The sequence below is a fragment of the Equus przewalskii genome, chromosome 21 (genome assembly GCF_037783145.1).
Source record: "Equus przewalskii isolate Varuska chromosome 21, EquPr2, whole genome shotgun sequence".
Classification (NCBI taxonomy): domain Eukaryota; kingdom Metazoa; phylum Chordata; class Mammalia; order Perissodactyla; family Equidae; genus Equus; species Equus przewalskii.
This window is the reverse complement of record NC_091851.1, coordinates 37,422,401-37,445,191: the sequence shown is the minus strand read 5'-3', so window position 1 is coordinate 37,445,191 and position 22,791 is coordinate 37,422,401. Positions and strand designations below refer to the sequence as shown.

General features: G+C 42.8%; 1 protein-coding gene across 6 annotated transcripts in view; it reads left to right on the top strand.

The window, feature by feature from the left end:
- The window catches only part of ZNFX1 (zinc finger NFX1-type containing 1), a 25,541-nt gene extending 2,750 nt beyond the window's left edge, over window positions 1-22,791 (top strand). For 3 of the 6 annotated variants that reach the window (XM_070588523.1, XM_070588524.1, XM_008540455.2), the window contains exons 3-14: window positions 2,224-4,032; window positions 8,261-8,392; window positions 9,951-10,099; window positions 10,723-10,872; window positions 12,163-12,277; window positions 13,371-13,618; window positions 15,139-15,278; window positions 16,283-16,437; window positions 16,837-16,982; window positions 18,083-18,193; window positions 18,518-18,613; window positions 19,285-22,791. In XM_070588523.1, coding sequence (XP_070444624.1) covers window positions 2,224-4,032; window positions 8,261-8,392; window positions 9,951-10,099; window positions 10,723-10,872; window positions 12,163-12,277; window positions 13,371-13,618; window positions 15,139-15,278; window positions 16,283-16,437; window positions 16,837-16,982; window positions 18,083-18,193; window positions 18,518-18,613; window positions 19,285-21,726 — 5,693 coding nt within the window. In that variant the 3' untranslated portion in view covers window positions 21,727-22,791. The remainder of the gene's footprint in view (window positions 1-2,223; window positions 4,033-8,260; window positions 8,393-9,950; window positions 10,100-10,722; window positions 10,873-12,162; window positions 12,278-13,370; window positions 13,619-15,138; window positions 15,279-16,282; window positions 16,438-16,836; window positions 16,983-18,082; window positions 18,194-18,517; window positions 18,614-19,284) is intronic. The other 3 variants (XM_070588525.1, XM_070588526.1, XM_070588527.1) reach the window with 1 other exon arrangement.

Here is a 22,791-nt window from a genome sequence, read left to right as displayed (position 1 = left end):
AGAGAGCTGATGAATGAATGAATGCAGTTCACTTTAGCAAAGGTAGTGATGAGGTATCAGAAATGAAAATAACTCTATGGTTTAGAGCAGCACTATCCAATAGAAATATAATGCAAGCCAAAAACATAATTTTTAATTTTCTAGTAGCATCATTAAAAAAAGCAGAAGAAACAGGCGAAATCCATTTTAAAAATTTAATACTAATTTAATAAAATGTAATAGTTGTCCTGTTTAAGCCAATATATCAAATATCATTTTATTATAATAATTGAATATATTTTATTATAGTACTTTAATAATTTTAATATTTTTATTTACACCCCAGATACTCAAATATTATTTTAAGATGTTATCAATATAAAAAAATATTATAATGAGTATTTAACTTTTTTGGTATTAAGTGTTCAAAATTCGGTATGTTATTTTACACATTAATTCAGACTAGCCCTTTTAAGATGCTTAATAGCCACGCATAGCTGGTGGCTACGTATTTGATACCTCATGTGTGGAGTCCTAGTCACCTAAGCAAAGTTAGTTCCAAAAGCATCACTCTACTGTCGTCATTGTTCTGTTTGCTGAGAACCTTCTAAAATAAAACAACCAAATAGATACTTGCTTTTCCCTAAGTTTGCAACATGTTGTCCGAGTTTTAGCTGTGGAACAAATGAAGAACTGTAGACTTTTATTTTATGAGCTATGTGAATGTTGAAAGAATGAGAAACTATACAATTTTCTGTTCTTCCAGAACATTGAATCTTCTAATCAAATCAAAATATTAAAAGTAGAATTTTCTTTTGATATCTTGGGAGTTTGAAAAGTAAATACACAAGTAACAATTATAAAAATTTAGAGTTCAGTAGCACAGTATTTATATTTTACCAAATATCCCTTCTGTTGTCATTAAAATTTTCTCTACAAAGTGCAAAACAAGGAAAAATGTACATAAATGAATTTAGCATGTGATATCATGAAATGGTGTCATTATCTTGCATATGATGTGCATTTGAAACTTTCACAGTATTTTTTATCATCACTTCATTGTATACAGTCTTATATTGTTTGTTTGTTTTTAATATCTCCAAGTCGTTGTGGTAAGTTGGGTCAGCTCCAGAATCAGTTTTAGAGGAAAGGAAAGTGGAAAAAACTGGACTTGGGTATGTTGGCCAAGGTCACTTATGAAATGTGTGGGAGATCAAGGAAGACAAGTTTGGCTTCATCCACAGGATGATGTTAGCTTTCCTGTGTGTCCTGGATGTCTCCTCCCTCTCCCCATACCTTCTTGTCTGAGGGTTGGTAATAGATAAGTATCATGTGGATGAACTTGTGCTGCAGAAAGGAGGAAAACTTAAGTTTCATTTTTCAGTTTCCTGAATCAGAGTTTTAGTTTCATTTTTCAGTTTCCTGAAACAGAACTTAAGTTTTGTTTTTAAGTTTTCTTCAGTCTATTAATTAACTGAAAAACATCTCGGTAAAGGAAATTCCACCTTCCCTTTTGCCATCTGATGCTGGGTAAAGCTTAAGAAGCACTTCACTTTATAGTTTTATTCCACTTGAGGCCTCTGTTGCCTATGACATGTGTTTAATTGTTTAGTGGCAGAACCACTGGCCCGAGAAATCAATAGGGTATTCCCAGTAGAAAATTATTACTAGTGCTATTACTAGTAACTAAATTAATGAGAGCTTTTTATGTGTCAGGTACTATACTAAGCATCTTATAAACATTTAATCTTCACAACAACCCAGATACTGAGACTTAGAGAAATTATACAACTTGGCCGAGGTTATACAGTGAGGAAGTGCCCAAGCCAGGATTTGAACCAGGTCTATTTGGCTCTGAAACTCATGCTCTGACTGTTGTTTGGTACTGGCAAGAGACTAGAAACAATAGGCTGATCTTTTTGACCCCCTGAAACAATCCCAGCTTTTGAGGATTAAATGAGATACTGCAAGTATTTATTCTCTAGCATGTATTAGGCACTCAACAAATGTTTATTCCTTTTCCCTTTTGTACTCTCTGCAGAAACAATGTTTTTATTAATACATACAGCAACCACAGCAATCTATTTTACATTTATTACGCAGCTTGGTAGGAACCTTTTTTCCCTCCAAATAATACCTAAGCTCCTTAGTTGTTTTGGAAAATGAGAGCATGTTCATTGTTGTCCTGTTGGATTTCCTTGCACCTTGATTTTTGTGCTTAACCAATATTCCCGTTGTGTTTAGGGCCTCTGGATGGAGAGTTACCACCAAGAGCTAGAAATCAGGCCAATAACCTACCAGCCAATGCTCTCAGAGGAGGAGCCAACCAGCCGGGAAGGCATCCAAGGGCCAACAACCATCCTGTTCCTTACCAGCAAAGAGAAGAGAGGTTTAGGGCCATAGGCAGGAACCTACATCAGGGAAGAAGAAACCGTGAGGGGCACACCAATGATGAACCTAGAGGCCAAAGACATGGTCAGGAGAATGACACCAGGCAGAGAAATGGCACCCAGGAGGGAAGGAACCGCAGACCACCATGGTCTGATGAAAACTTCCAGCAGTGGCGGACCCCCCACCAGAAACCTGCAGAACAGCCACAGCAGGTGAAAAAACTGGGCTATAAGTTCCTAGAAAGTCTTCTGCAGAAAGACCCCTCTGAGGTAGTTATCACCCTTGCCACAAGTTCAGGGCTGAAGGAGCTCCTGTCTCAATCTGTTATGAAATCCAACTTCCTTGAGCTCATCTGCCGGGTTCTTCGCAAGGCTTGCAGTTCCAAAATGGACCGCCAGAGCGTTCTCCATGTCTTAGGCATATTGAAGAACTCCAAATTCCTCAAGGTCTGCCTGCCGTCTTATGTGGTAGGAATGACCACTGAACCCACCCCTGACATCCGAAATCAGTATCCAGAACATATTAGCAACATCATCTCCCTCCTCCAGGACCTCGTAAGCGTCTTCCCTGCCAGCTCTGTGCAGGAAACTTCCATGCTCATTTCCCTCCTGCCAGCTTCTCTTAATGCTTTGAGGGCCTCTGGTGTTAACATAGAAGAGGAGACAGAGAAGAACCTGGAAAAGGTGCAGACCATCATTGAACATCTGCAGGAAAAGAGGCGAGAGGGCACTTTAAGAGTGGACACCTATACACTAGTGCAGCCTAAGTCAGAAGACCATGTTGAGAGCTACCGAACCATGCCCATTTACCCTACTTACAATGAAGTGCACTTGGATGAGAGGCCATTCCTCCGCCCCAACATCATTTCTGGAAAATATGACAGCACTGCTGTCTATCTGGATACACATTTCCGACTTCTGCGAGAAGATTTTGTCAGACCCCTACGAGAAGGCATTTTGGAACTTCTCCAAAGCTTTGAAGACCAAGGCCTGAGGAAAAGAAAGTTTGATGACATCCGAATCTACTTTGATACCAGGATTATTACTCCCGTATGTTCATCATCAGGCATTGTCTACAAGGTGCAGTTTGACACAAAACCACTGAAGTTTGTTCGCTGGCAGAATTCCAAACGATTGCTCTATGGGTCCTTGGTGTGCATGTCCAAGGACAACTTTGAGACATTTCTTTTTGCCACTGTGTCTAACCGGGAGCAGGAAGATCTCTGCCGAGGAATTGTCCAGCTCTGCTTCAATGAGCAGAGCCAACATCTGCTAGCAGAGGTCCAGCCCTCTGACTCTTTCCTCATGGTGGAGACAACTGCATACTTTGAGGCCTATAGGCATGTTCTGGAAGGGCTCCAGGAGATCCAGGAGGAAGACATACCCTTCCAGAGGAACATCGTAGAGTGTGACTCTTATGTGAAAGAGCCAAGGTATTTGCTAATGGGGGGCAGATATGATTTTACTCCCTTAATAAAGAATCCCTCAGCCACTGGAGAATCTCTGAGGAACACTGAGGACTTGAAACATCTGAGAGTTAATGTCTTAGACCCGAGCCAGTGGCCCTCAAAAGAAGCCCTGAAGCTGGATGACTCCCAGATGGAAGCCTTGCAGTTTGCTCTCACAAGGGAACTGGCTATTATTCAAGGACCTCCTGGAACAGGTAAGAGAGAATTTTTCAGAGCACATGACATCTGCCTGGTGAGATAGGCAAGGGAGGCTTGACTCTAGGTTTCTAGAATGTCTCAATTGGAAACATTCACCTGAAATGAGCATTAAACTTATTTATAAAGTAGCTGTTCATAGTGATTTTCCAGAGGGGACCCATGGTTTGCACAGTAATAGACCAAAATCACAAGGTTAGAAGAGACTGCTAAGGGGTCCAACTTAGGAAGATGCATTACCATCTGCTTCATCAAAGCCTGTATTAATTTGTTTGATTTTATATTACTTTAAATTAAATAATATCAGGTGTGTAATAATAGTCCTATGCCCCAAGTACTGTTTTACATACTTTACGTATGTTAACTCATTGCATCCTCACACTAACTGTGAGGTAGAAACCATTCCATTTTACAGATGAAAAAACTAAGGCAAAGAGAGGTTGGATAATATGTTGAAGCTCACACAGATGGTAAGTGACAGACCTCGGACTTGAACTCAGGCAGTCTGGCTCTAGAGTCCTGGTTCTGTCTACCACACTGTACTTGCTTCTCATGGAAATATACCTCCCTACACCCTCCTCCCCATGTGCCATTCTCTCATCTTACTCTGGGGTGATAACTACTGTTAGCAGTTTGATGTCTATCTTTCCAGATGTTCTCCAAGGTTAGCAATATGTGTATGTATGTATACATACCTATATGTATATGTTTACATACACACACACATACTTTTTCTATTTTTTTAATAACAAAAATGTGATCACGGGGCCAGCCGCATGGCATAGTGGTTAAGTTCAGCGTGCTTCACTTCAGCGGCCCAGATTTGCAGATTTGGATCCCAGGCACAGACCTACACCACTTGTCAGCCATGCTGTGGCGGTGACCCACATACAAAATAGAGGAAGACTGGCACAGATGTTAGCTCAGGACAAATCTTCCTCAGCAAAAAGGAAAAAAAAAATATCATGTTCTATATAGTGATCTACAATTTTTATATATATATTTAGCACATGTTATGGGCATTTTTACATTTGCTACACTACAGTCACATTTAGATATGTACCTCACTCTTTTTACACTGCCTGCATTCACTCTAGGATATGAATGTACCATAATTATTTTGTTTTGGTACTACACATAGTACCATAATAAGTATCCATATATCTGTATCTGTGTGTGAGTTTATCTACTTATTATTTCTGTAGTTTTTTTGCTAAAGTGGGAATTCACATTAATAGTTAAAGTAGATACTGCTGAATTATCCTCGCAGAAGGATATACCAAAGAAAAGCAGGAAGAGGTTTTTGAAAACCACTGATAAAGTAATGACAACTCATGATAAAAAATTAATGTAACAGAATGGAAAGTTCTTTCTGAGAAGAAACACCTATAATAATGGAAAAATATGCATAATGAAAGGGCTGCTTTCAGGGCTTAAAAAAAGGGCTGTGTCAGTTTGTACTCCCACTGGGAATGAAGTAGTGTTCCCATTTCCTTACATTCTTTCTAGCATTGTTGTATGTTATCAATCTTTTTTGCTGATTAGCAGTTTTTGCTGATCTGAGAGATTAAAATTTTTGGCTCATTACTAATTTTAATTTTATGTTTCAATAAAAAATGGTTCAAAAGTTTTAAAAAGTCCTTGTCTCCCTCCTCCCACCATCCTACTCACTTCCCTTCCCTAAAGCAAATAACGTTACTACCTTCTTGTTTATCCTTCCAGAGATGCTCTATGAATATTCAAGCAAATGCATACTTATATTTATTTCCCCTGACTTTCTTTTGACCCACTGTGCTAGAAACACTCTTCTGCATGTTGCTTTCCCCACTTATAAAATATCTCGGTGTGGGCCAGCCCCAGGGGCCTAGTGGTTAAGTTTAGTGCGCTCCATTTCAGAGGCCCAGGTTCAGTTCCCAGGCATGGACCTACACTACTCTTCTGTTGGTGCCCATGCTGTGGTGGAGGCTCATATACAGAAAGAGGAAGATTGGCAGTGGATATTAGGTCAGGGCAAATATTTCCTCAGCAAAAAAATAAAAATAAAATATCTTGATGATCCTTTCAGATTGGTACATAAGTAGCGTCTCACTCTTGTTTATGACTGCATGATATTCCATTGTATGGCTAGCTCATAATCTCTTTAACCAGTTCCCTGTGGAAAGATTTGCTAATATAAATAATATTTCAGTGAATAGCCCTTTTTTGAGGCATTTCACACACAAACAGAATTTATCCAAAAGAGAAATTCCTAACTGGATCGAAGAATATGTGAATTTGTAATTTTAATAGATATTCCCAAATTGCCCTGTTGAAATGTATATCACAGTGGTTAACTTGTACTTATTTAATTAAGAATGAGATTAAATATCCTTTCTTGTTTTTATTAACTGTTTATATTACTGCTTCTGTGGATTGCCTTTTTGTATTTGCCCGTATTTCTTTCGAGTGGCTTCTTTTTTTTTATTGATTTGTAGGAGCTATTTATATATTAAAAATATTCATGTTGCAAATAATTTCCCCTAATGTTATCACTTGAGTTAGGATTCTTTAGTTCTAAGTATAGTAATCATTTCAGGCTAGCTTAAGCCATACGCACACAAACGCACGCACGCGCACACACACACAGAGCTACTAGGAAAGAACCTATGAGTACAAGGGGGAAGTAGTGAAAGGGGTCACTTTTGAGGTGGAAATCCCAAAAAGTATCCATTCTGAGGGGAAGGAAGCAGTGGGAAGGGATAGAGTAAATATTGAATTATAAAGATTTTCTTTTCTCCTGAGGTATCCTTATCCATCTAGTCCTGCAAACTAGAAACCTAGGAGTTATCCTTTTCTGCTCCCTACCCTAGCCAAACTATTATCAAGTTCCAATCAATTTTACTTCTGAAACTTCAGTCTGCCTGCTTATCTCATCTCTACTGCTGGAGCCAGGCTTCAGTCTTCACTCATCTAGAAGGTGGCAGGAACCTCTGAACCAGTGCATCCCTATTCTGTCTTGTCCACTCTTACCCAATTGTCACTTCCCGAGGGAATCCTCTTCTAACCTCATTGACTAGGCTGGAATCCCAATTACATGTTTTCTTGGTACCATGTATTTCTCCTTTCCCACATTTATGATTTTACATTTGTTTATGTGATTAATTATCTTTCTCTTCTATAAGTCTATAAAGTCCAGGAAGATAAGAACGATGGCTGTTTTGCTCAGTACTGTATTTTGTGCACCTAACCCAGTGCCTGAAACCTATTAGGCACCCAGTACGTATCACTTGAAGACAAAAAAAACAAGGAAGAAATTGTTATTTATCATTATATACTGAAATCTTTGGTTTTCTTTTATCACTCCCTCACTCAACTTTGAGTTTTTTTGATGACAGTGGCTACCTTCTCAGCCTGACACAGTGTAAGAATTTAGCTATTTGCAGACTTAATTATTGGCCATTTACTAATGAGCCCATAACTCTAACTCCAGTGTTGATTTCTGTGAGTTTTTCCCTGCTATCACAAAGGCAAGTCTACTTTGGTATATTAAAAGCATTTCTAAATAATTTGCCACGTGAGATTGGAATCAATGTATATGTCCATCAATAGGAAACTTGGAGAAAAAATACCTTACAGCTGTGAAAACAAAAAGGGAGGGGATTCTTTTTTTGTATTGATAGAGAACCACCTTCAAGATCCATTAAGTGAAAAAAGCAAGATGTAAAACACTGAAAATAGTCTGCTATTTGTATTTAAAAAAAGAAAGGGAGAAGGCTAGAAAAAGAGTATATATTTGTATTTGTTTGTATATGGATAGAATGACTCTCTGTAAAGTTACACAAAATACTGTTAACATTGATTGCTTCCAAGAGAGAAACTGGGTGACTGGGGGACGGAAGAGTGAGGGGGCTTTTCATAATACAGTTATGCGTCACTTAACAACAGGGATACATTCTGAGAAATGCAAACAGAGTATACTTACACAAACCTACGTGTTCTAGCCTACTACACACATGCACTGTATGGTACTAATCTTATGGGACGACTGTCATATATGCAGTCTATCGTTGACCAAAACATCATTATTCAGCACATGACTGTCTACCCATTTGTGCTTCTTGGATTTTAAACCATCTCAATGTGTTACCTTAAAATTTTTTTAAATAATAATAATTTGCTATAAGTAAGTAATTACTACTTTTAGAAAGTCTCCAAGTTTTTTAACTCTCCTTTTTCCTTGTTTTCTAGGCAAAACCTATGTGGGTCTAAAAATTGTTCAGGCCCTTCTAACCAACGAGCCTGTTTGGCAAATTAGCATCCAGAGGTTCCCCATCTTGGTTGTATGTTATACTAATCATGCTTTGGATCAGTTTCTGGAAGGTAATGTCTGTAGGCAAAATTGTTCTCTATCAAGACATTTAGTTGAACCATCAGCAACTTCAGTAGCTTTCTATTGCTCTTTGAGTAAAGTTCACAGTCCTTACTGTGACCTGCAAGGCTGTGTGTGGTCTGCTCCAGCCTAACTCTGAACCTTTTTCCCTAACTCCAGCAACACTGATTGTCTTCACTTCCTTGAATTCCTTCAGCTTCTCCCTTGGCCCATGCTCTTCCCTTTGCCTGCAATGCACTTTTGCTCTCTCCTTCTCTCTCCATCTTGACCCCATCCTGCCTGGCTGGGCTCTGACTCTTTCTTCAAGTCTCACTTTAAATCTCTCTTCAGGTGGACTTTCCCTATTGCCCACAGATGAGGTTAAGTCTCTTTATATTTTTTCTTCAGAGACTTAGCGCATATGTAACAATTTATTTGCATGTGTCTCTAACCTAGGCTATAAACACTGTGAGGGTTGGTTCTGTTTCTTGCTTTGTTCACAGATCCTGGCACGTACTAGGCACTTAAAAAATATTAATTGTGGGGCTGGGCCTGTGGCCGAGTGGTTAAGTTTGCACGCTCCACTTCAGTGGCCCAGGGTTTTGCAGGTTTGGATCTTGGGCGCGGACATGGCACTGCTCATCAAGCCATGCTGAGGCGGCGTCCCATATGCCACAACTAGAAGGACCCACAACTAAAAATATACAACTATGTACTGGGGGCACTTTGGGGAGAAAAAGGAAAAATAAAATCTTTTAAAAAAAGAACTAGTTGTATTAATAAGTATACATATATCTTTTTTGCTTAGAATATTATTTCCCATCCTTCTAAATCCTCCTTTCACCTAGATTAAATCTTCCTTATTCTTGGAGTCTCAGTTTAAATATTAGATCCTCAAGAATTAGATCCCTACCCCACCCAAATTAGATAAGATCCCCTGTCATATACTTATAGCATCGTGTACTTACAGTACTTACTGCACTTAGCACTATTATGATAAGTTGTTTAATGCATGTCTTGTCTGCCGGACTGTGAGACATGAGAACGAGTTAGGAACTGAGTCTGTGTTTTGACGGCTGTATCTTCAGAACCTAGCACATACCTGGCACATAATAAGCAATCAGTAAATATCTGCAGAGTGAATAATAGAAAACATTTGCTAAGTGCTTACTTCATGCCAGGCCCTACCTAGGAGCTATGAAGATACTCTCTCATTTATCCAGACAGTAGCTCTATAAGGAAAGTATTATTGTCTTCAAATCACAGATGAAGAAACTGAGGCTCAAGTTATGTATCTTGCCTCAGGTTACATACCAATAAGTGATGGAGCCAGGATTTGGGTCCTCAATTGTCTGATTCTAAAGCCTGTGCTCTTAAGTACCACTTACTGCTCCACAGGTCATGTCATCTGTGGAGCCTTCTTGCTCATTAATGGGGTAGATTTCCTGTAAGCATCAGTTTGTTCCCTAAGGGACCAGCTGAGACAACATCCCAGACACATGCAGCTCACACATGAGAGAAGCCAGCATAGCTCCTCTCAACTCTGCTGTGCTCCACTTTGTTCCATAGGCATCTACAAGTGTCAAAAGACTAGCATCGTGCGAGTAGGTGGAAGGAGCAACAGTGAAATCCTGAAGCAGTTTACCCTGAGGGAGCTGAGGAACAAGCGGGAATTCCGCCGCAACCTCCCCATGCACCTCCGAAGGGCCTACATGAGTGTAAGTCCCCGCTTTGAATATCTGAGGTAGCTCAAGGGGGAACTAAACAAGATAGCAGTGGCTTTCTGGGTAGGCAGTCCAGGGGAGATAGGGAGGTCCGAAAAGCTGTGAAGGACCCAGGCTCCTGCTAATCCCATGGTATGACCTTTACTCTCATAATCCAAGATGGAGAAAGGACAAAAAAAGGCACACTGCCCCTCCTAACTTCTGCCGGGAGCTTGGGCTACTTCTCCCAAACCACCCACAAACTTCTACTTATAGCCCACTGACCAGGGAAGTGTCATCTTCTAGCTGGGCAGTAGTGTGCCCAACCAAAACTCTTGAGTTCTTATTACTAAGGAAAAAAAGAAGTTTCCGCCACAGTATCCTTGGCCTCTTTTTCTGTTGTATTATATGTTTCTTTTTCTTACTGGTTGGTAGGAGCCTTTCAGACGTTTTAGATACTAATCCTTTGGTCTTAAGACTACAATAAGGTGCTTTGGGAAATTGGTTTGCTGACTGGTCTATTTATTTATTCTCCCTTCTTACTATTCCTGTCTTAGCTTTGTTTTCCCTCAAGGCAGGGACTGAGTTTGGGGGATGATAATACTTCCTCATCATTTCTTTCCCTCTCCTCCTGGCAGATTGTGACACAAATGAAGGAGTCAGAGCAAGAGCTGCATGAAGGGGCTCAGACCCTGGAGTGTACCACGCGCGGCGTACTACGGGAACAGCACCTGGAGAAGTACATCTCACCCCAGCACTGGAAAAGCCTGATGAATGGACCGATACAGGTAGGGGTCATCCTGGGGGGCATAAGCATATCTCTTGTACCTGGAGGGAGCCTCCAGCAGAAGCAGTGTTCCAAAGCATTAGCTGTTTGGCAATCTGATGCTGCCATAATGTAAAAAGTTTCTTTTTATGAGGAGAGGCAGTTGAGTATACTAGTCAGGAACAAGACTCTGGAGCCAGCCTGCTGGATTTGAATCCTAGTTTTTCTCCCCAGGAAAGTTACCTAATTTTTCTGTACCTGTTCCCTCTTTTGTTTATTTATTTATTTTTAAGATTTTATTTTTCCTTTTTCTCCCCAAAGCCCCCAGTACATAGTTGTATATTTTAGTTGTGTATCCTTCTAGTTGTGGCATGTGGGACGCCGCCTCAGCATGGCTTGATGAGCGGTGCCATGTCCACACCCAGGATCCAAACCAGCAAAACCCTGGGCGGAGCGTGAGAACTTAATCACTCGGCCATGGGATCAGCCCTTGTTTCCTCTTTTATAAAGTAGGGATAATAATAACATTAAGTTGAACCATATGAAATAGCCAATATTTGTAAATTTGACTTGCAAAAATGGCAGTTTCTTACAGATCAACTTAATTCTTATAGAATTGTTATTTGGATAAACAAGTTAATATTTGTAAACTTCTTAACTTAATAAGTGTGCTATAAGTGCTTGTTAAACGAAACAAAATCATAACATGGCAACCTAGCACATACAGAGAGCCTGAGAGTCAACAGACCTAAGTCACAGAGCTTGCATGTGTGACTTAAGCCAATGTGATCTTCAGGTCCCTCAGCAGTCAAATAGGGATAATAATAATGTCTGCCTTCAAAGGATATTATAAGAAGTAATTGATACAATCTCAGTAAAGTGGCTGCCCAGGAATCCAGTGACATGGTGGCTCTGTTGTCAATGGGTTAGTGATTTCCAGGATTACAAACCCAAAAGCCTAAAGGGGTCAGTCAGGTCCTGTAAATGACTGAAGCAAGCTATATGTGAGACATTGGGAAGTAAAGAGGACTGTGGCAAACTGGAAAAGGGGTGGCAGCAACCCCCTTCCAGCCATTTGTTACCATTCAGAAATGCAGGCTCATTGCTGCCATAGCTCCTGATTTTGTCAAGAGAGGCAGGAAATTTTTATTTTCAAAATTCTATGCAAGTCATATTAAATGATCCAGTTGCCCAGGGGTTGCCAATTTGCAGCCTCTAAATTTTAAGGGAATTACTTTTGATTCTTCAAGGAGACCTTTCCTTCACACTGGTATCACAGAATTCTCATAGCTGATAATTTTTCCTTTCTTAGGATAGCGAATGGGTTTGCTTCCAGGGTTGGAAGCATTCCATGATGCTGGAGTGGCTGGGTCTTGGTATCAGTTCTTTCACCCAAAGTGTTGCTCCAGCAGGACCTGAAAATACAGGTAAGAAGTGCCTATCTAGAATCACATAGAATCACATCTTAAGGTGGAATATGGTAAAGACCAGAAGAACAGGACTTAAAAGTAGTACCCAGGATATATAAAGAGCTACAGTCAATCAGGGAAAAACAAATAATAGCTTAATAGGAAAACAGATAAAAGACTTTTGCCAAGTACATCACAAAATAGGAAATCCTAATGGTCAATAAACATATGAAAAGAGCTCATTAGAAACAAGAGGAATTAAAACCATAATGATACACTATTACACACATACCAGATTGGCAAAAATTTAAAAGTTTGATATAACCCTGCATTGATAAGAATGTGGAGCAGTGGGAACTCTGATACACTGCTAGTGGGGATGTTAATTGGCACAATGACTTTATGATGATAGAAAAACAGAAAGAACTCAAATGTCCATCAACATTTGTACAACAGATAGGCCAATTACAGTCTATTCACATAATGAAATACTGTACAACAGTGAAAAGGAATGAATTGTAGCATATACGGCAACATATATGAATCTCAAAAACATGCTGAATGAAAAAGGGAAGTTATAGAAAGATATATATGTATGATTCCATTTATATAGAGCTCAAAAAAGTCAAAACTAGGCAATATATTGTTTAGAAATGTATATGCATTATATATGTGGTTATTTTTTTTTAAAGGGAGGAATGAATGATATAAAGTTCAGGTTAGAAGGACCCACGAGAGTCTTTAAAGAAATTGGTAATTTTCTGCTTCTTAAATTGGGTGGAAGGTATCTGGATATTCATTTTATATATTTTTGCCATCTTTCAAATTGCTCGTTTATATAGTATACTCTCCTTTGTATGTGTGTTTGACATAAGTAGAATCTTTCTTAAAAAGACATACATGCATATGATTTTTTAAATATAACAAAAAAGTATATAAGGAAACCTCTGTCTCCATCCCCTAACTTTCATTCTTCCCAGTTTCCCCCCTAAGAGGTAACCACTTAAACTCCTTGAGAATGTCTTCATGCATCTAAGCTCTTGTAGGTACCCTCTTCCATCCTTTGGCTTCAAGAGTCTCCATCCCTGTCCTGCCTGCTTTCCTCTCTTAGCCCAGGCAGAAGGGGAGGAGGAGGAAGAAGGGGAAGAGGAGGGCTCGCTGATTGAGATCGCAGAGGAGGCTGACCTGATTCAAGCAGACCGAGTGATTGAGGAGGAAGAGGTGGTGAGGCCTCGGCGGAGGAAGAAGGAAGAGAATGGGGCAGTCCAGCAGTTGTCTAAAATACTTCTAGCCATGAGGATAGAAAACTATGGCCCTGGGACAGCAGCTGGGCAGGAGCAACCCCTGGAAGAGTGGGAGGTAAACACTTCTTCATGGCCCCTGAAAGCCCTAACAGAATGGGAAATGGGAGTTCAGTTATTACTGCTGGGTGGGTGGGGGTTAGACTCTTCCCGAAACAGGCCTGAGAGCATCTGTTCTGAGCAGGCCTGCAGCCTCTTATTTTCACCCGCTTCTGTTGCAGTATATTCACCTCATCCTCACAATTAGCTTAATTTACCCATTTTAAAACCTAACCGTGGTATAAGATGGGTCCACTTCCTAAGAGTATAAAAATTATAGCCTTTTGGAGGGACCCTGGCAAGAAATGCTGACTTAGGAAGACAGGAAGCAGGTAGCCAAGTGTTTCTCCTCAACTTTTAGAAAAATGCAGCGCATATGAGTCTGATCAAACATGGTCCCAGTGCTTGGTGCTTCCATGAGTGTTTTCTTCTTGACTACAAACAAGTATGTGAACATGCATTAAAATTTTAGAGGATTCAGGTAAAACAGAATGAAGCAATCCATACAGGCTGGATGGAATTCTTGTCCTTCATTTACCCTGGAATTTGATATTTCTCTTAAAGCCAGAATATCGTGAATGCCCAGACTTTTCCTCTGCTCCTTCCTTTTGGTAGAACCTAATAGTCCTCAGAATTTACCATGCATTACTATGACAATAGAGGACTGGCTATTCAGTGTTTTTTGAACCCCACTGATGAATTAAGGGACTTTTAAGGGCAACTTTGACTTGATGTGATTTTCACTGGTCTGCTGGCTTTGAACCCAGTGTCCTAGTTCAGTTCAGCATCGCTGTATATTATGGATGGCATCATGATCCCAATACTTGGAAGCATGGATTGGGCATCTCTGTACCACGTGTCCTTAGGAGGAGCTAGTTTGTTTGGTTTTGAAGTGGGGGGAGGTCCATAATACTGTGACATCCGTCTTATATGCCAATTCTTCTAAAGACTCATGGCCTCAGACTCAGTGACAGAGCCAGGGGAGAGTGCTTTCTCCTAAATGGTGCCTTTCACCCACTTGTTAAAGTACTGTCTCAATATGATGGCATTAAGACCATCTTAGCAGAGCCTATACAGCATTTCACAGGAGAGATTCACCTCCTCTTCTTTCATGATATGTATGTTTTAGGAATGAGAAACAGATTGGTCAAAAAGATGTTCAGAAACAACTAGCGCCAGCACTATTCTAAGTACTTTTAATGTATTTACTCCTTTAGTCAATCCAGTAACCTTACAAGAGGTACTATTATTATTCCTATTTTATAAAAGGGGATGCTGAGGCACATAGAAGTTCAGTAACTTACTCTAGGTCCCACAACTAATAAGAGGTAGATGGGGCTTTTGAAGCCAGGCATACTGGCTCCAGAGCCCTCATTTAGCTACTCTGCAATGAAATATCTGTTGGGAGAGTGTGAGACACTCAAAGAAGTTCATCAGAGGTGGCAGCCCCTTTTTTTATGTGCTCTCGCCCCCACTTTGGGCTTAGAACCGGGCCACCTCTGCTCAGATGGTGACCCTGGCTGGTATTGATGTCTACAGACCCAGCGCAGCCAGAAAAAGAAAATGAAGAAGAAAGTGAAGGTTGAGCTTCGCAAACTGAATACCATGACTGAGGCTGAGGCCAATGAAATTCAGGATGTTTGGCAGCTGGACCTGAATTCTCGCTGGCAGCTTTATAGGTACTGTGTCCACCCCCCACCTACCTGCAGCCAGCCCTTATAATTTCCCCAGTGGGTTCCTTTTCTGTTCCTAGAACATAACCCCTTTCCACACCTTCAACAATGTCAACTAATTGCTTGAGCAGCCCCACTGAGCTGAGTGCTAGGGATGCAGCCATGGGATAGAATAGACACTTGACTTTACCCTCATGGAGTTTAGAGTATATCTAGGGAGACAAATTAGCAGTTAATTCCACAATTAAAAAGTTATAAATGGGATAAGCACTAAGCAAGAAAAGAGCAAGGGGTGCTAAGAATATTAACGTGGGATCTGAGGTGATCTGAGGTATCCAGGAAAGTGACATTGGAGGCAAGATCTGAAAGATGAGTGAGTAGGCATTAATAAGGCCAGCGGGTAAGGAGAAGCAGCTGAGATTGAGGGGACCATGTAGGTAAAGGCCTTGAGATGGGAAGGAGCATATCTGTTTGAGAAACTGGAAGAAGGCAGCCAGCATGGCTGTGGCTCGGAGAGAGAAATGGAAAGTGAGGTCAGAGAAGTGGGTGTGGGCCGGACTGTGCAGGGCCTCATAGGGCTAAGGTGAGGAGCATGGATTTTATCTGAAAAGTATTGGAAAGCCTTTGGAACGTTTTACAGCAGAGTACTGACATGATCTATTTTTCTTGCAAAAATAAGACTCTGGAGAATTTGGGGGCGGGGGGGCGGACTCAGGCAGGTGTAGGGAAGGGAGAATTTGTGAGAAATTCTTATTGAAGCTTTTGAAGTCCCTTACTCTCTTCCCAATATTTAACCTCTGTTTTTCATCCTATCCCCTTTCTTAGCTCCTGATTATTTACATCTATCTTTCTGCACATCTTTTTATTGGACTTTTTGGACTCTTGGGTCCCTGCACATCTGGGTCTCTCCTCCCTTTCTCTGTGGCTTATAAGCTCCTAAGGGTCTAGGTTCCGTTCATACACAGGGCATGCTGAAGGGGTTTCTCTCCCTGATTCTTCACATTCTCTAGGCTGTGGCTACAGATGTACCAGGCTGACACCCGCCGGAAGATCCTCAGCTATGAGCGTCAGTACCGCACGTCAGCAGAGAGATTGGCTGAGCTGAGACTCCAGGAAGATCTGTACATCCTGAAAGATGCCCAGGTTGTAGGAATGACAACCACAGGTAAGAAAGCATGGGGCAATTTACCTGCTCCAGCCATTCACTCCTAGTGCCATGCTCTTATCAGATTATCTAGGACAGGTAAAGTGAAGCTTCTTTAGTAGGTTAGAAGAAAATACCATGAAAAGCTATTGAAAACAAGCTGTGTTTAGGGAACCGTTGGTGAAATCCACCCACTTGCTCCTGCTGCATTTTGAACCCCAACAATGAACAACATGGGTATGGCGCTCTGGAGACTACCCAGCAGCACTTGTTCTCTTATTCAGTGGTCACTACAGCCCTGGGTGAATATGAGGACTTAGTTATCACAGACCCAGGTTCAGGGGTCACCAACCCAGAAGCCCAGTGGCCTGGTTGGTCCAGTGCATCAGCTCAAAGGACCTTTTTCTGTCTTGACTTGAGGTGCTGCCAAATACCGCCAGATCCTGCAGAAGGTGGAGCCTCGGATCGTCATTGTGGAAGAGGCTGCTGAAGTCCTTGAGGCCCACACCATTGCCACATTGAGCAAAGCTTGCCAGCACCTCATTCTGATTGGGGACCACCAGCAGGTAGAGCAGGAGTCCCTGGAAGATGGGCTGGTTCTCTGAGGGGGTGGAATCAGACAGGAAGACCCTGGCTTCTCTGCTTCACCAGTCCTCAATCTTAGTGGCTTTCTGTGATTCCTCTTTCCCTCACCCCCCACATTAAACCTAAGAGCATGTATAGATTTGGGGTGTATCCTAGAGGTAGCATCATCCATTTTATCTGTTCCCTCTGCTACTTTTGTAATCCACCATAGCCTTTTAAGTGGACCGTTACAACAGCATGTTCTCTATCTCCCTGCTTCCATTTTTACCACCCTCTAATCCATTCTTCATAAAGGAGCCAAAGTGAATTTTGAAAAAAAAAGCAAAGTAAATCAGATTACACACTCCCCAATTTAAAACCCTCTAGTGGTTTCCCATTACACTTAATATAAAAATCAAGCTTCTTAAAGTGGCCTACAAAGGCCAGTTTTCTCAGGGTTCAGCCTGCTTCTCTGACTTCACCTCATACCACCATCTCATTTGCCCAATGTGTTCCCACCCCCTTTCTTTTGTTTTTTCCTTTCTTTAAGATTGGCACCTGAGCTAACAACTGTTGCCAATCTTCTTTTGTTTTTTCATTCTTCTCCCCAAAGGCCCCCATACATAGTTGTATATTCTTGTTGTGAGTACCTCTGGTTGTGCTATGTGGGACACCGCCTCATCATGGCCTGATGAGCAGTGCCATGTCTGCGCCCAGGATCCGAACCGGTGAAACTCTAGGCTGCCGAAGTGGAGTGCGTGAACTTAACCACTTGGCCATGGGGCCGGCCCCTCCCCCCAACCCTGTCCTTTCTGTTCCCTCTCATGGCTTGCTTTTCGAATGACTGGCAGTTTCTTCTATGCTTGTGTCAACTCAGATGTCACTGTTCAGAGAGGCCTATCTAAAGAACCCCACCCTTGGGCACTCTGTTATAACACCCTTACTTCTTGCCTTCATGGTCCTTGTCACTCTTTGTCCTTAGCCTGTCAACACCTGGCACATAGAAGGCACTTGAAAAACATTTGTTGGGTGGGTGGATGGATGGATGGATGTTTAAAATATGTTTTCAATAGAGAATCCTCAGCCATATTTCTCTCCTCAGCTGCGCCCCAGTGCCAACGTGTATGATCTGGCCAAGAATTTCAACCTTGAGGTGTCCCTCTTTGAACGGCTGGTGAAAGTAAACATTCCTTTTGTCCGTCTGAATTACCAGGTGAGAAGCTGGGCCTCTGTTCTTACCGAATGTCCAGGAAAAGGCTCCTGGGACCCTGCCAACTGCCAGCAAGAAGCTCATAACAATAAAACTGATTTAGTAATGAAATGACAGTGTCAGACTTACTTTGTTGTCTATTTTTAAATGCCACAAGATAGCCTGTCTTGAGTTTGTGTTGGATGAAGGAGCTGTTTACATTCTGTTCTTTTCTTCCTATTCTTTTCAAATGTAACCTCCCAGATTTTCCACCAGTAACCTAGTCTTTAGAAAACTGTCCATTTATTCTCTGCCCATGTTTCTAATGACATACATGTCTTGTTTCAGCACCGCATGCGCCCTGAAATTGCCCGACTTTTGACCCCCCACATTTACCAGGATCTTGAGAATCATCCCTCTGTTCTCAAATATGAGAAGATTAAGGTGAGTCTGCCCTATGTGATCTTTCTCTGATGCTGCCAGCAACCTAGGAGGCTATATTTTCCTCAGGGTGAAAAAGGGCTTTGAGAAGGGAATAGAACCAGCTTTTTAAAAAACTAGTTATTAAGAAGAGGAATAGTATAGAAGTTGAGAATACAGACCTGGGTTTTTTAATTGTGCCTCTGCCACTTAGTAGCTTTGTAACCTTTTAGCAAATTATATATCAATTCTGAGTTTCAGGGTCTTCTTACAGTGAGAATAATGGTTACTGCGTCATTACATTATTGTATTAAAGGAGATAATGTAAGTAAACCGGTAAGCACAGTGAAGTTCTTATAAATTAGCTGCTCTCTCATCATCTTCATCATCATAGCTGCTGCTTGTTCCCGGGACTGTAATGGTTGGATTGTGGATGGCTGTTATAAATATTAATGTCGAATAAGTATCTTGAAAACTAAAATAGACAAATTCTGTATCCATTTTACTATTTGCCATGGCCCCAAAACAAAGCACATGGTGACTAACTCCAGAATTAAAGATGTTTGGTACTGAGTATACAGAAAGCCTTCCAAGGTCTCTCCCTAGAACGGGGTCAGTGGCCAACACATGTGCAGCTAGGAAGAAAAAAACTGCCATGAGTGAACCTCCTAACACGTCACTTCTTTCCTTTCCAGGGGGTTTCTTCCAATCTTTTCTTTGTGGAACACAACTTTCCTGAACAGGAAATCCAGGAAGGCAAAAGCCACCAGAACCAGCATGAGGCTCGCTTTGTGGTGGAGCTATGCAAGTACTTCCTGTGCCAGGAGTACCTGCCCTCCCAGATCACCATCCTCACCACCTACACTGGGCAGCTCTTCTGCCTGCGCAAACTCATGCCTGCCAAAACATTTGCTGGTGTCAAGGTCCATGTGGTGGACAAATACCAAGGGGAAGAGAATGACATCATCCTCCTCTCACTAGTGCGGAGTAACCAGGAAGGCAAGGTGGGTTTTCTTCAGACATCCAACCGCATCTGTGTGGCCTTGTCCCGTGCCAAGAAGGGGATGTACTGCATTGGAAACTTGCAGATGCTTGCCAAGGTGCCCTTATGGAGCAAGATCATGCATACTCTTCGGGAGAACAATCAAATAGGCCACACACTCCGGCTGTGCTGCCAGAACCACCCTGATACCCACACTTTAGTATCCAAAGCTTCTGACTTCCAAAAAGTGCCCGAAGGAGGCTGCAGCCTACCGTGTGAATTCCGGCTGGGCTGTGGGCATGTCTGTACGCGTGCCTGCCACCCCTATGACTCTTCACACAAGGAGTTCCAGTGCGTGAAGCCATGCCAGAAGGTCATCTGCCAAGATGGGCACCGGTGCCCCCTTGTTTGCTTCCAGGAGTGTCAGCCTTGTCAGGTAAAGGTGCCCAAAATTATTCTTCGGTGCGGCCATAAACAAATGGTCCCTTGTTCCATGCCTGAGTCAGATTTCTGCTGCCAAGAGCCTTGCCCCAAGGTCCTGAAATGTGGGCACAGATGCAGCCACCCATGTGGTGAGGACTGTGTGCGGGTGTGTTCAGAAATGGTCACTGCAAAACTCAAGTGTGGGCACAGCCAACAGGTGAAGTGTGGTAATGTGGAAGACCTCAAGTATGACTTTCCAGTCAAGTGCACCACCAAGTGTGGCACTATCTTGGACTGTAGGCATCCTTGCCCTGGCTCCTGCCACAGCTGCTTTGAAGGCCGCTTCCATGAGCGCTGTCAGCAGCCCTGCAAGCGCCTGCTTATCTGCTCACACGAGTGCCAGGAGCCATGCATCAGTGAGTGCCCACCCTGCCAGCGAACCTGTCAGAACCGCTGTGTCCACAGCCAGTGCAAGAAGAAGTGTGGGGAATTATGCAGCCCCTGTGTGGAACCCTGTGTCTGGCGCTGCCAGCACTACCAATGTACCAAACTCTGCTCTGAGCCCTGTGACCGACCCCCATGCTACGTGCCTTGTACTAAGCAGCTGGCTTGTGGCCACCCCTGCATTGGTTTGTGTGGGGAGCCATGCCCCAAGAAGTGCCGTGTCTGTGACCAGGAAGAAGTCACCCAAATCTTCTTTGGCTATGAGGATGAGCCTGATGCCCGCTTTGTGCAGTTAGAAGACTGCAGCCACATCTTTGAGGTACAAGCCCTGGACCACTACATGAATGAGCAGAAGGATGACGAAGTTGCCATCAGGTTGAAGGTTTGCCCTATCTGCCAGGTGCCCATCCGTAAAAACCTGAGGTATGGAACCAGCATCAAACAGCGACTGGAAGAAATTGAAATTGTCAAGGAAAAGATCCAGGGTTCAGCAAGAGAAATTGCAACCAGCCAGGATCGACTTAAGGCCCTGCTGGAGAGAAAGAGCCTCCTCCACCAGTTGCTTCCTGAAGACTTCCTGATGTTGGAGGAGAAGCTAGCCCAGAAAAATCTGACAGTGAGAGACCTGGGCCTTGTTGAGAATTACATCAGTTTCTATGACCACTTGGCTGGCTTGCAGGATTCCCTGAAAAAGGTGCATGTCTCAGAACAAGACAAAGTGAGGACTCGAATAGACCAGGTCCATGAGTGGCTAGCCAAGAAGCGGTTGAGCTTCACCAGCCAGGAACTGGATGACCTCCAAAGTGAAATCCAGAGGCTCACATACCTGGTGAACCTCCTGACCCGCTGCAAGATGGCAGAGGGCAGGGTGAGAGGTAGCATAGCAGAACAGGTCTACAGTGTGCGGGAGCTCCTCGAGAGAAGATCTAAGTTCACCCAGGAGGATAAACAGCTTGTGCAGAAAAAGATGGAAGCTCTGAAAGCCGCCCTTCCCTGCTCTGGCCTGGGCATCTCAGAGGAAGAGCGAGTGCAGATCGTCAGCGCCATGGGTTATCCTCGTGGCCACTGGTTCAAGTGCCCCAATGGCCACATCTATGTGATTGGCGATTGTGGGGGAGCCATGCAGAGGGGCACATGTCCTGAGTGTAAGGAAGTGATTGGGGGCGTAAATCATACTCTGGAAAGGAGCAACCAGCTTGCTTCTGAAATGGATGGAGCCCAGCATGCTGCCTGGTCTGACGTAGCCAATAACCTGATGAACTTTGAGGAGATCCAGAGGATGTTGTAGGAAGATGGCATACCGCTGCCTTTTGCCCTGGCCACCATATGGCTGGGGTCGGCTCCCTTATGAAGGAACCGAAGTTTTTCATTATCGTCCTTGAGTCTTAGTACCTATTTAAAGGTCCACTTTTAGGGCTTACCCACATTTGTTTCTAGATTTACCCCTGCGCTAGACTAAGCACTTTACTTCCAGAACTGAGAGGAAAGTTAACAGATTTCTCCTCTTTTTCTCTCCTGCAAGTTAGTGGACAGATTCCCCAGAGCATGCTTTGGGCTTCCACCGAGGGCTACCTAGTGGTATGTCTGGGTCCTGACTTGGGGTCCTGACTCAGTCAGATGTTTTTGCTGCAGTGCTCCAGGGGCACAGAATATGAGCTCAGTGAAGCCGACTCATTCTAATTGCCAGGGCCTAACTTGCATTGTGATAAACAGAGGTCCAGAGGAGTCGTTTATGAACTGCTTATCCTTTCAAGGAGCACAAGCTCTCCTGCCCTTCTCCTTGGGCACCCTCACTCCAGGAGACGGAGGCATATGATAAAAGACTTCACTCACGAACCGTGAGCCAGTTGCATATTCACTGAGTGAGAGAAGTGTGACTAACCACAGCTGGGGCCTTATGCAAGGGGCCTAGGCTAACTAAGGAGTGATTCCCGTACCCATTCCTGTGACTTGCACCTTGGATGGTGGAGGTCTTTGCCTGCAGTAGGAGAGGTTCAGTAGCAATGCTGGTTCCCTGGGACACAGAATGGAACTAAACTCATTTGGTACCAGCAGCACCTATCCAAAGTGTGACCTTTTGTCCCAACACCTTCCTGCAGCTTTTGCCTGGGCAGGGTTAGCATGCCAGCAGCTTCTGCAGGCCCCAGACCCATGCCAGAAGCCAGCCCCCAGGCCTGCTGCCCGCATACATATTCCCTTAGTCAGGTGTTCCCTAGAACAGACACTTAGGCATCTCAGGTCTTTCTAATGTTGCCAAGAAAAATGTCTCTTTCTTATGTATGCATTTCCTTTTTTGTCTTTACTATGCACTTTAGCCTATAAAGCAAATTAATAAAAACAATGATTGAGAAAA